Source organism: Petaurus breviceps, unplaced genomic scaffold (assembly GCF_028583685.1).
Source record: "Petaurus breviceps papuanus isolate PSGF00001 unplaced genomic scaffold, PetGlider_PUasm1.0 90977, whole genome shotgun sequence".
Taxonomy (NCBI): Eukaryota; Metazoa; Chordata; class Mammalia; order Diprotodontia; family Petauridae; genus Petaurus; species Petaurus breviceps.
Genome location: NW_027187391.1, coordinates 43,549,147 through 43,562,708, shown reverse-complemented (window position 1 = coordinate 43,562,708; position 13,562 = coordinate 43,549,147). Strand labels below are relative to the sequence as shown.

The 13,562-nt window shown below is 38.3% G+C and overlaps 1 protein-coding gene across 1 annotated transcript in view; it reads left to right on the top strand.

Annotated features, from left to right (window-relative positions):
• Nucleotides 1-604: 604 nt before the first annotated feature.
• The window catches only part of LOC138153195 (uncharacterized), a 201,182-nt gene continuing 188,224 nt past the window's right edge, over nt 605-13,562 (top strand). Inside the window, exons 1-6 of the mRNA XM_069077336.1 lie at nt 605-747; nt 2,081-2,153; nt 3,189-3,299; nt 5,301-5,414; nt 6,204-6,398; nt 12,684-12,852. Coding sequence (XP_068933437.1) covers nt 611-747; nt 2,081-2,153; nt 3,189-3,299; nt 5,301-5,414; nt 6,204-6,398; nt 12,684-12,852 — 799 coding nt within the window. The 5' untranslated portion in view covers nt 605-610. The remainder of the gene's footprint in view (nt 748-2,080; nt 2,154-3,188; nt 3,300-5,300; nt 5,415-6,203; nt 6,399-12,683; nt 12,853-13,562) is intronic.

Below are 13,562 nucleotides of genomic sequence, written 5' to 3'. Positions count from 1 at the left end.
CTATTGTATATATACACACATATTAATCTATTATATACATACACATTGTATATATTCTGTATGTATCCATATATCCACAAATATGTTTTTATATATACATTTGTCTATATATACATATATGTGTATAAAACTCCTCATATAATAGCTGACATTTATAAAACATTTTACTTGTATTATTTCAGTCACAAAAAGGTAAACTGGTGGAATGGTTTGAGTTGGCTTTGAAGTCAGCAACATGTGGTTTCAAGTTCTGTCTCAGACACATCCTGGCTGTGTAGTCCAAAGTTACTTAACTGCTCATTGCACCAAGTCATTCTATCAGACTGTAAGTTGCAGAGAAAATGGTGGTCTCCATTGGTAGAAGGAGTTCTTCTAGAGCTCCTAGCTTTAATGAAATCACAGATCCAGGGGGGAAAAGTTATAATTGTCTAGTGTGATTGTTTAAATCTTAAATTGTCACACACACCTTTCTACTTATCTGAGGGCTTTTCTTGAAAGGATGTATGTAGAAAGACGCCTTCATAAGGGCTAACAATCAATGACCAGGGGGAGAGTTAGCTATCGACTTTGTACTGCATTCCCAACAGAGTCAACAGATAAAACACAGAACATGGATGAAATTTATAAGATCGCTTCCACAGAGAGGATCCAGCAGTTGGAAAAAGAGCTGGAGGTTCAGTTGACTGAACTTAAGACAGAAATACAAGAACATGGAGCTCTTAAGAGATCACCTCATTGGCCTTACAGGTAAAAGTAATGTCTTGCTGAAACAAAGTAGAAAATGACTCCTAAGTGTAATCATTGTGCCATCATTAGGCATAGACAAGAGGTCTGTATCATGTCATAGAAACAAGAACATTGATCTTGAAACCAAAAGACCTCAGGCTCAAGTTACAGCTCAAAGCAAGGCAAAACAAGGCAACAAGCATTTATCAAGCATTCTTTAAGAGCCTGGAACTCAGCTTAAGAGCTAGGGATGCCTCCCTAACCTTAAGGAGTTTATATTCTAAAGAGGGAAGACAATACCCAAAAGGGAGCTAAAAGGGGAGGGAGGAGGTAGGTGCCTGTGCCAAAGCAAAATCCCATGAGTCAGAAGCAGAGCTGAGACAAGAATGGAGGATGGCTGGCCTGGATTCTGTCCCCAAAATGGAGTCCACAGAAAGAACTCACCAATGGGACAAGGGGGCTGGAGAGATGGAGGGATGCTCCTTGGTGAGAAGGTCCCAGGCACTGAAGGCAATTTTAGGGTGAGACTGTCATGGTGGCAAAGTTTTGGGAATCGGAAGTCAAGCTAGGAGGAGAATGAAGCATGGTCAGCCCAGGACCATCTCCAAAATGAAGCTCCACCCATTCTAGTTGTGTGTGGTGTAGTGGAAAGACTACAGGATGTGGAATTACAAAACCTGGGTTCAAATCCCAGCTCTACCACTTAATACCCTGTGTGATCTTGGACAAGCCATTTCCCTGTGATGGTCCTCATTTGCCTCATGTGTCAAATGAAAAAGAATAGCTGATCCTTTCCAGTTCTGTATCTGTGATCTACTAGAAGTCACATAACATCTCTGAACTCCCTTGTCTTCATTTGTAAAATAAAGGCATTCATACTTCTATTAATGGCCTCACAGGGTTGCTGGGTAGATCAAATGAGATAATAATTCACAACTATGTGTTATTTAGATGTAAGCTGCAATGATTATGCTCCTTAAGAAAAGTTATCTTCTAAAGTATTTTAATTTGATTTGATCTTGATTCTCATAATAAGTTTGAAAAGAATGAACAATAAAGAATTTTTCAGCAAGGTAGTTTGTCACTAACTTCTACATAAAGTAAATTACACTTAAGGAAATAAGATAGTAATAGATAACGTTTATATATGCTTTAAGGTTTTTAAATCACTTTACATAAATAATTTCATCTAATTCTCACAACAAGTCTGAGAGGTAGGGGCTACAATTTATCCTCACAAAGAGCTTGTCAGCTCTGGTCTGAATATACTGCCACACAAGGGACTCATTCCAGCACTACTTGCTATCTGTTATAGTATGTGTAACATTCTTCGTTTACATAAATCTTTTTACAGCTCTATCAGGTTACCAAAGGATGTTTCTTACTTTAGAAAAGAGAGGGAACTGGCATTGAGGAAAAGCTTACAGGTAAGTGAGTAGATGAAGAACACTGTTATTGAAAACTACTTATTAAAAATTGTTGGCAGAAGCTCCTTGTGCCTGGGGATGCAGGGATACAGGGGGCAATATAGGGCAGTGATTGTGAGTTGAGCAGGTAACTTTACCAAAACTTGCACCTGAGAGCTCTTCACAGACCATCCTCTCACAAACTTGAATCCATCAGTGTCTCAGATCAGAAGGAAATAACTTCTCCTAAATCTCTTACCCCCTAATTCTACTCCCCTCTCCAGCCAGCCGAGTGGGTTGCAGAGGCAAAATTTATAACTTGTTTCTCATGGAAGAGGAAGGTGTTATCTACCTATCCTTGACAGGGAATAATCATACCATGTGCTAGGATATGATATTGAAAAGAACAAATAATGAAAGATATTTGTATGATATTATATTATAAAATGAATGTTATTCAAAGTATCTGCTTCCAAGTTAATGCAATCCATTCATTATTTCAGCAAAGCTTTAGTCCTCTGTAATTTATTATAGTTATACTCTTTCCTTTTTAATACCAAAAAAGTTATTAAAGTAAACATTTCAAAAGTAAAGAAGAGAACCTTTGGCAAGCAAAGGATTTTATTTTGCTTTTAATTAAGTGAAAGGAAAAAATGAAGCAATTCCAATCTTATTGGGTTGGTGTGGGCCTTTGTTTTCCTGGAAAAACATTTTTGGGAGAGTTTTTATAGTTTCTTAATTTCGGTTATTATACTTGGCCATTTGGAAACTTTTGCATAGTAGTATAATGTGTTGTTCGAAAAAAGAAGAGGAAAAGAGAGGGAGGAAGGAAGGGAGGGAAGAAGGGAGAAAGTGAAGAGGAAGGAAAGAAGGAAGTAATGAAGACCAATGTGTTACTCCACGTATGGGTGAGATAGAGGAAAGAAGCAAGGAAGGAAGATGAATAATGAAGTAGATAAATTTTCCTATTATGTCATATTGATCATTTTATTTCGTCTCCTTTTTATCCGTCTTTTATTGTGTTTGAGGTGGGTTACCTTTGTCTCTGATGTTTAGGTGGCTGAATCAAAGCCCCTTGTTGTTCAAGCAGATGTCCTGCAGAGGGAGCTAGAAAGCTGTTTAAGGAAAGAATACACAGTTGAAAATTTACCTTTGCTTCTCCACCAGGTAAGTGTCTGTTTCCTTCTGCAGGGCTAAACCTGGTTTTTACCTTTAGTCTACTCAAAGCTAAACATGTGGCTTCTCTCCAAGCCAGAGAGAAAAATTTTCCCTAGATGATTAGCTTACTTATTTGAGAGCCTGGTTTGTATACACCTTTTCTTTTAGTTCCCTTTACTGTCATAGCTGGCTACCATGACTGTTTCCACACATAACTAAAACATCAGACCTCAGGTTAACAGCTGTAATCTTACTTTTGAAATGATCATAATAACTTCATTTTTTAAGGAAGTTTTCAGGTCAGAAGTTACAGAGTTTGTCAAATTTTTAAGTCATTGATAAAACTTTGGAACAGAAATTATTTGCCACGTCTGGGTCTTTGTCACTTAGAATAGTCTAAACTTTCCTGGGGCATGAGTATGAAATGCGCCCTTAAACCAGCATACCAAGTCACAAGAAGAAAGAGCTTGGGAAGTGGGAGGGGGAAGGGTGGAAGACTGAAAAAAGGGAGAGAAGGGCCAACGTAAATGAGGCAGGCAGATCAAACCAGGGAGGTGCTTGCTTGCTTGGGATGGGAAGGGAATAAGCATTTATATAATGCCTACCATGTGCCAGGCACCATGATAAGTGCTTTAAAAATATTATCTCATTTGATCTTTACAACAACCCTGGGAAGTAGTTATGATTTTCATTTTACAGTTGAGGAAACAGAGGCAAACAGAGGTTAAGTGATTTGCCTAGAGTCATGTAGCTAGTAAATGTCAGGTCAGATTTCAACCCAGGTCTTACTCTAGTCCCAGCTCTCTATATACTAAGCCACCTAGCTACCTAAATGAAACAAGTGGTCACCTGGTAGCCTCCTACTTCAACTAAGTTTTCTTGCTAACTTGCTAGAAGTGAGGTGGCTGATGATTAGAGGGGTCAGCCTCAGAGTCAGAGAGAGCTCCGTTCAAGTGATATCACTAATACCTACCAGTTATGTGACCATGGGCAAGTCACTTGACCTTTCAATACCTTAGGCAACTCTGTAAAATTCCAAGTTACAGAGAGGTTTCTCAGTAGAAATGGTTTCAACACTTGTAGTTCCAAAAACTTATGAAATCATAGATTTAGAACATTGTAACAAAGTTTAACTGTATGGTCTTCCTTCTGCTAAAGCATCATCAGTGCTTTCGTTATCTTCTAAAATCTGTACTCTGCGACAAAGCTCTATTTGCCCTGCCCTGGTTTTGACTCTTGTTATTTTAGCAGGTCATAGAGATGAAAAGTGCCAGTTAGTTTTTGAAAAAGCATCATGGCTAGTGAGTTTGAGCTGGGTTTTAATTTCGTAGGAGAGAAAAATACAGTGAAATAACACTAGATTTGGAGGCAGAGGACCTGAGTTCAAATCCTACCTCTGACTTTTGTGTGACATTGGACAAATCACTTAACCTCCCTAGGACTCAGTTTCCTTGTCTATAAATTGAGGAAGTTGGACTAACTGGTCTCTCTGGTCTCTTCCAGCTGAAAACCTATGATGTTATGATGTTCACATTGTATGAAACTACATGGCCTGGTAGATAGAGCACTGGGCCTGGAGTCAGGAAGACCCGAGTTCAAATCCAACCTCTGCTACTTACTTAGCTGTGTGACTCTGGGCAAGTCCTTTAACCTCCATCTGCCTCAATTCTCTTATCTATAAAATGAGGACAATAACAGTACCTATTTCCCAAGGGTTATTGGGAGGATCAAATGAGATAACAATTTCAAAGTGTTTTACACGGTGTCTGGTGCATAGTAAGCACTATATAAACATTAGGTATCATTATTATTGTTGTTGTTTTCAGAACTCATCAATCAATTATACAGTCAGCAGGTATTTATTAATCACCTACTATATGCCAGACACTGCTAGGCACTAGAGTTACTGAGATAGTTCTGCCTGCTTTCATTGCTCTCAGGCTCCTGATCCATCTTCAAAACATGAACAGAGTCTGCTGGTCAATGTTAATGTGTGCTTGTTGTTTAAAGTTTTACACAGAGAGGATTACCCAGTTGATCCAGAGCAAATACTTACACATGCTTAGGTGGAAGAGGTTCTGTCAGCATAGCAGCGTCATGGAACAACTTTATCCTCTTTACCAGGTAGGAAGCCTCAGGACGAGATGAGCCTATGTGGCATTCCATGAGATGTGACGTTCTCTTTAAAATCCAAGTGGCAAGTCCCAAAGAAGGTTGTCAAATTTCAAAGTCAGGGCTAGAAATTCATAGATGAACCTGCTGTTGGTTGATGTGGCAGCAAATCTTGGTGTCCCAGGACTGCCTATTTACTTATTAAAAATGCACCTGAGTGGGATTTGTCGCCCATGAAACAAGCGGAGAAATGCTTTTTCTTTGCAGAAACTGTTTGTCTCTTCACCTGAGCACAATTCATTCAGTGCTAAAGTAAACTCAACAGCAGATTCCTACTACCAAAGCCAATAGCTGAAGAATGAAGCCCCCCAAATTAACTCTTTCCTGGAGTTCTCTCCTTCCCCCCCCCCCAGATATTAAGAATGTGATCTTTCCCCTTTTCCCAGACTCTTATAGAGTGTGGAAGAACCTTGGAAAAAAAGAGCCCCTTATTAGCCACTGACACAATGATGTTATTGTAGGGAGAGTACTGAACTTAAGAAAAGCTGGGGTTCAAAGGTTATTGCTGACATTAGCAATGTAACCTTGGATAACTTCTCTGAACCAGTTTCCTCACCTATAAAAGCATGTGATACCTGACTCAGTTGGGAGGAGATCCCTCTATAAAAATTAAAGTATTATGTAAATGAGAGTTGTTCCCTCTCTGTGCACATTTAGTAAATATTGGTTGAATGAAATTGCAGAGAAAATTATAGATGAAAGTGGAGAGTCCAGTTCTGTCTGTATCTTTCTCTTAAACAGGAGCAGGTTGGGCACATTATGCAGGAGTACAATGATGCTGTTCAGAGAGCTGAGAGGTTGGCTGTTGCCCGAGAAAACTTACTCACGGGAAAGAACAATCCTGGGCACTTGGTAACACAAGAAGATCTGGTTATCTATACCAAGTGGCTAGTATGTCACCTACATTCACTTAAAGACATTCACAGCTACCTGAGGGTAATAAGAGAAGTAACTAAAATACCCATTTATCTTACTTTATTTTGTGAAATAATTAGGGTTAAGTGACTTGCCCAGGGTCACACAGCTAGTATGCAACAAGTGTCTGAGGCCAAATTTGAACTCAGGTCCTCCTGACTCCAGGGCTGGTGCTCTATCCACTGTATCACCTAGCTGCCCCTGATATACCCATTTATGCAAATCCACAAACATTTATTAAACTCCTTCTGTGTGCTAGGTACTGGGAAATAAAAGACAGAAAGGAAACAGTCCCTGACCACTAGAAGCTTATTTTACTTGTGGAAACAAGTTGTACAGAGATAAGTAAATACGATTTATAGATTAAGTAATTTCAGGGGCAGGGCAATTACAACTAGGAGAATTACCTCTTATAGGAAATGGCCCTTGGGCTGAGAGAAAAAAGGGATTCCAAGAGGGAAGAGCCATGCAGAGAGATGGAGGTGGAAATTGATAGGTTGTGTACAAGGAATAAGTAGGTAAGTTTGACTAGAATATAGAGTATGTGAGAGAGGGTAATGTGAGCATTCTCTAGAAATACAGGTTGGAGACAGAGTGTGACTATAATACACCTATGAAAATGATCTATGATACTTTGTTTGACAATGTATCTCTGCTCCATTTATCCATTTTAGGAAGGTGACAATGAATACCATGTCTCTCACCTCCTCCAAGAAACCTTTCTAGACTAGTTCTCACTGTCTTTTGTCACTCAAGCAATATCAACCATCTTTTTTCCCCTTCTGAGCTCATCAAATAGGTGTATGTGTAAGCCCAATTAGACCAGACCAGAAAAATACACAAGAATGAATGAACTTTTCATATGGGAGTGAAATATCTCAGTTTAACTGAGGGAGGCCCTCATCTCACTCAAGGGGAAATCCCCTCAAGTCTCTATGGAGTCAAACTGGAAATCAGGGAAATACTGAAGAGCTAGCTCCTCTACATGTCTGCTCCTTCTGAAAATCAATCTCTCCTTTCTCTCTCTCTCTCACTCTCTTTCTCTGTCTCTCTCTCTCCCTCCCTCCCTCCCTCTCTCCCTGCCTCCCTCCCTCTTTCCATGAGTCTCTTCTTGAAGAGAATCTGGGATCATTTGTGCATATATGCCTCTCTCTCTCTCAAAGCAAGAATGAAAAAAATGTCTTTCTACTCTAAAGCTCTTCATGTAGGCACTCAGCATTGTTATCATTCTTTTCACCAATTAGGAGAATTACAACTAAGCAGAAACTCAAAATGCCTCAGTTTTTAAACTCAAGTTTTGGCATGTTACCATCACCCATAACCATCCTACCTCCATGATCCTAAATGCTGAAATTCCTGTCCTTGATCTTAACTCCCTAAACCTCTGCTTCACTCCTAAATTTATTCTTAGTACTTACTGGGACATCTAATTTCTCCACTACTCCCTTTTCTCCAAGTCCTTGAACCCTATGCTGGCCCAACTTCTCAGCTTCCACAGTCTTGATCAAGTGGTCAGGTAGACTGTAAGCTTATCCTCAGAGCTAAGTCCAGTGCCTCTATGTTTATTACTCAGTCATTTCACTCATGTCCAACTCATTGTGACCCTATTTGAAATTTTCTTGGCAAAGACACTGGAGTAGTTTGCAATTTCCTTCTCTAGCTCATTTTACAGATGAGGAAATTGAGGCAAACCCTGGAATCGTACATTTTCTGAGGCCAGATTTGAACTCAAAAAGATGAGTCTTCCTGAATTCAGATCTAGGGCTCTATCCATTCTTTCCACTACACCACCTAGTTGCCTTCCCCTTAAACCCAATTCATTCTGGATCTCATAGATTGGACAACAATATGTCCCTGCCCAAGTACCACTTAATGGTTATTTTTTGGACCCTCCTGGCTCAGTGTGAATGTAAATAGTAACTCTTTCTCTTTTGGCCAGCAGCTCTGGGGTTCTCCCCTCCCAGTTTGATTTTGTTGTTGTTGTTGTTAAAGGGCCCATCCCTTGACTCACTTCTTGAAGAGGCCTATTCACTGGATGCGTGTTACCTCACTCAAAGTGAAAACTTGAAAAGGCCAGGATCTTCCACTACATCCTGGGCCATCTCCAGTAGTCCTGATCAGTATCTGGCCACTGAACCCAGGTGGCTCTGGAGGGGAAAGTGCAGCTGGTGACCTTAAACAACCCTCCCTCACTGAAGTCAACTGCAGGTCATGTCATCAGCTCCCTGATGTCCTGGTCTTCTTCAAGAACAAAGGACAAACCATACACATACATAGTAGCTGCTTGGTTAATGCTAGTTGACTGACTGACCAATTCACATTATTCTGCCCTCTACCTTTGAATCCATTGCTCTCTTTTCCCTTTATTCTTAATACCTTCCCAAATTCCATACTTGGCTTACTGCTACCATTTGCCTTCTACACCCCTTATGTAACTTCACGCTACTGAACAATGCTACTAAACAACCCAGCTATGTTGATTGGGTCAACTATAAATTAATGATATCCATTCTCAGTTGGGCCCTTCTTGCTGCACAGAAAACCTCCCTTTCTTATCTGATTGCCCCTGTCACATTCCCTATGGCAGCTATTACAACCCTTTTCTTTCCTTAATATCCCTATACCACCTTCTTTCCATTTTCTCTCAGCAAGGACCCTTCACTACTTTATTGAGAAAACTGAGGCTATGTGCTCTGAGCTTCTTCTTCTCCCTACTCCACAATTCACAACTCCTCTGCATCATCTTTATTTAGCTACCATAAACTAGGTATTTAGAGGTAGAAGGGACCCCATAAATATATGCCGAATTAAGTTTCTCTAGTCAATGGAAAGAGCTCTGGATTTGGGAACCTAGGTTTAACTCTTGACTCTGCTGTTTATTACCTCTATGACCTTGGGCAAGCCCCTTTTCTTCCCTGGGCTTGATTACTTATCTGTAAAATGAGACATTTCAGCTAGATAACCTCTATGGTCCCTTCTGTTTTTAAATCTATGATTATATGAGCCTTTCTTGAGCTACTTTAATATCAAAATACCTTAACTAATAATTAATTGATTATATTATATAATTATGCTATAATTTCCATAGAATGTTACATAATTATGTTATGATAATTAATTAATTGCTAGCATTTATCCTAGACAGTCATAGGGAGGGTAGAGGAGTAGAGAGGTAGAGGAAGCAGTACTTCCAGAACACCCCCATTTGTGCTACTAACTAGCTGTGTGACCCTAGGCAAGGGACTTAACCTCTGAGCTTTAGTGTATATGTGTACATATATATTAAATATACAGTTGGTCTATCATCTAAGTTCAAAAAGCTAGAAGAAATTAAAAAAATGTGTTAATAGTAACATAATAAGAGACCTTGATATTCCTTTCTCAAAATGGAATAAATCCAACAAAAATATGACAAAAAGGAAAATATTGAGCTGACTAGATTGGTGGGAAAATTGACCTAAGTATCTTATGAATTAAAAAGATTTATTAAAAGATTTATGTATTTCTCAGCACGACAGTGAACCTTTATAAAAACTGATCATGTGCTACAGGTTGAGTCATAAACGTAAAAAAGCAATCATAGGGGCGGCTTGGTGGTGCAGTGAATAGAGCACTGGCCCTGGAGTCAGGAGGACCTGAGTTCAAATCCAGCCTCAGACACTTAACACACACACACACACACACACACACACACACACGAAACTAGCCATGTGACCTTGGGCAAGTCTCTTAACCCCAACTGCCCTCCAAAAAGCAAAAAAAAAAAAAAAAGCAATCATAATAAATACATCTTTTAAAGACCATAGCATAATAAAATATTAACAATAAAGGGAATAATTCGTAGGCCAAAAAAATACAGACCTACTTAGAGACTAAGTAACAAAATTCTAAATAATGAATGACAAAGAATAAATCAAAAACAATAATTATGTTAAAATGAAAACAAGGAGTAAAAAAACACTAAAAAAAAAAAGACTACAACTGATAACACTAAGCTCTGAGGTTTTTTTTTTTTAAAGGCTAATGAGATGGATAAACTATTGCCTAGCCTGGTCAAAAAAAGGAAAGAGGAAATTCATATTGCCAGGGGAAAAAAATGAACAAGATGAATTCATAGCATACAGAAGGTAAATAAGAGTTACATGAAACTATGTTAAAGAATTATATGTCAGCAAAATTGAGAATTCAAAGAAAGTGAATGATTATCTACAAAAATATAAAATACCCAAATTCATAAAACAAGAAATAGAGATCCTGAACAACTTAAAAAAAGAATTCAAATAAGCTATAAATGAACTGCCAAAACAAAACAAAATAACAAACCCTAGACCAAGTGGTTTTACAAATGAAGTCTTTAATACATTTAAAAGGCATTTAATATACCTATGGTATAAATATTCTCAAGAATGAAAAAGGCAATCTGCCATCTCCATTTATGAGCCAAATATGGTCCTGTTATCAAAACCACGGGGAGACAAAGGAAAGGAAAACCATAGACCAATTTCACTTTGCTTTAATACTTATTGGTGAAAAAAAAATTTTAGATAAAATTATTGTAAGGAGACAACAGCAGGAATAAATCATTATGATTAAGTTGGATTCATACCAAGGATACAAGGATAATTAAACACTAGAAAAACAATTAGCATAATTAATCATATGAACAAAACAAAAATAACAAAACTCACATTGATTAATCACCAAACATTTATTAGGCACTTACATGTGTTAGGCATTGTGACCTGTGGTAGGGATAAAAAAAAAAAATAGAAAACATCTTTGCCCTCAAGGAGAGCCTTCTAATTCATATTCTAATAGGGGAGACAACATGCAGACAACTATGTATATATAAAATGGCAGGTAATCTCAAAAGGAAGAAACTGGCACTAAGAGGGGCCAGGAGAGGCCTTCTGTAGAAAATAGGATTTAGATTGGGTCTTAAAGGAAGCTAGGGAAGCCTGGAGATGGAGGTTATAGGAAGGAGTCCATTCCAAGAATGGTTGGGAGGGGGAGTTAGTGAGTTGGGAGCTGAGAATAAGGAAAATAAGAATTGAGGAACTTCAAATAGATCAGTGTCTAAGAATCATAGAGGTAGGTAGGTAGTATTGTAGGTAGTTGTATGAGTGGAGAAAAAAAAGATGTATATAAGAGATGCTTAGGTGGCACAGTGGATAGAATGTCAACTAGCCTCAGACACTTACTAGCTGTGTGACCCTGAGTAAGTCACTTAGCCCTGTTTGCCTAACTTTCTTCATCTGCGCCAGACAAACTACTCCAGTATCTTTGCCAAGTAAACCTCAAATGGGGTCACAAAGAATCAGACTCAAGTGAAACGACTGAGCAACATCAAATGAAGATAGAGGCAAGAGTTTGGAAATGGATTGAGATTGTGGGTGACTCTGAAGTTTCAAACCAGAGTGACTGGTAGCATGATGGTGCCCTTGACAATAATAGTGAAGTTGGGAAGAGGGGGAGGGTTGAGGGTAAGGGAAGATGAGTTGTTTTGGAGCTGCTGAATTTGAGATGCCTACAGACATTAGATGCATAAAAAGCCTTTGACAAAATGCTGCACTCATTTTTAACATAAATGCCTAGAAGGCATAGGCATGAAAAGGCTTTTGTTTACTGTGATTAAAAGCATTTATCTAAAAAACTAAGAGCTAGCATTATTGGCAGCAGAGAAAACACTAGAATCTTTGCCATTATTAGCAGGGGATGAAATAAGAATGCTCTTTCTCCTCACTATTATTTGCTAGAGTCTAAGATTGCCAGCTCAATAATAAGACAAGAACAAAAAACAAAGTATAAATATCAGCAAAGGAGAAATAAGGTTCTCCCTATTTGCTCATGACATGATGATATACTTAAAACACCCCCACAGAATCAATAAAGAAACGAATGTAGCAGGATACAAAATAAATCCACAAAAACTATTAGCATCAGAGCTAACAAAAATCAAGAAGAAATAATAAATGCAATTTCATTTCAATGACTGTTTGGAAGCTTGTGAAGCTATAAAGTGTAGCTTTAGCTTAATGCTATATTTGTTCATTAAGCATTTATGAACAATGAGAGAAAAGCAGGCTAAAGAACAGAGTTCTTCATGTTTGCTCTGGCTACTGAAGTTCCCTTTTCATTCACCTCCTTCTGTATCATGTATACATATGTGTATATGTATTTTTATAAACAAAGTCAGGTGCATATATATGTACATATATAGACTGTGTGTAAAATAAAGTCACATCTCTAAGCCTCATTCTAGAGCTTTCTTAGGAAAACCTTCTTAATTTGGTTCTTTGTCCACAGGTGTTACAGTACCTGCCTATATCTGACAGGTTGGAAGGAGCTGTACAGGAACACCCTGAGGTGGGTCAAGAAAATGGAGATATGTACACTGGACATATAGACCCTGAGTCTTTGTCTGTTGACAACCAAAATTCTGGCTATCCAGCTTCTTCAATAACCAGCACTTCAGGTGAAAAATTGCTCACTTTATGGAGAAGTGTATATAAGTATGTATGTATATATGTATGTATGTATGTATAAGTTTGTAATTTTAAATATGAGATAGATTGCTTTGGTAAGTCAAGGTTGAACCTGTCCTGCATACTGTCAAGTTACATTTCGATTATGTTAGAATTATAGTAGCTTAATGTGCTAATCAGGATGCCCCAGAAGCTAATGTACAGCATGAGAATCATAAGCAATTTCACAAATTAGATTAACGTTCATAGTTCTGATTTAAAATATCAGAGTTTTATAGGAAAATGTGAGATAAGATAATATTTTGTAAAAAACCCTTAACACAGTACCTAGCACATATTAGGCACTATATAAATGTTCGTCCCATTCCCCTTCCTTTTGTGTGAAATATAGACAATCAGACACATTCCCGTTCATCAACAGGCAATGATCATCAGTGCTGAAGATAGGAGACATTGTAAAAAGTGACTAGAGAAAATTAGTATCTTCTTTCTGATTGTCTGAATCATTTCTAAAATAGCTTCTAAGTCTTTATTTAATATGAACTCTGTACAGATGCAGAGAAAGCTATTCCATGGAGCTGAGGGACCATTATATTGTCCCTAAGCCTAAAATAGGCTAATCATTTTAACTCGGTGTGACTTATTGTATCTCAGGAGAAAAAGCCAGGAGAGAAGAAAGGGTGGGGTTGACTCTCACTGG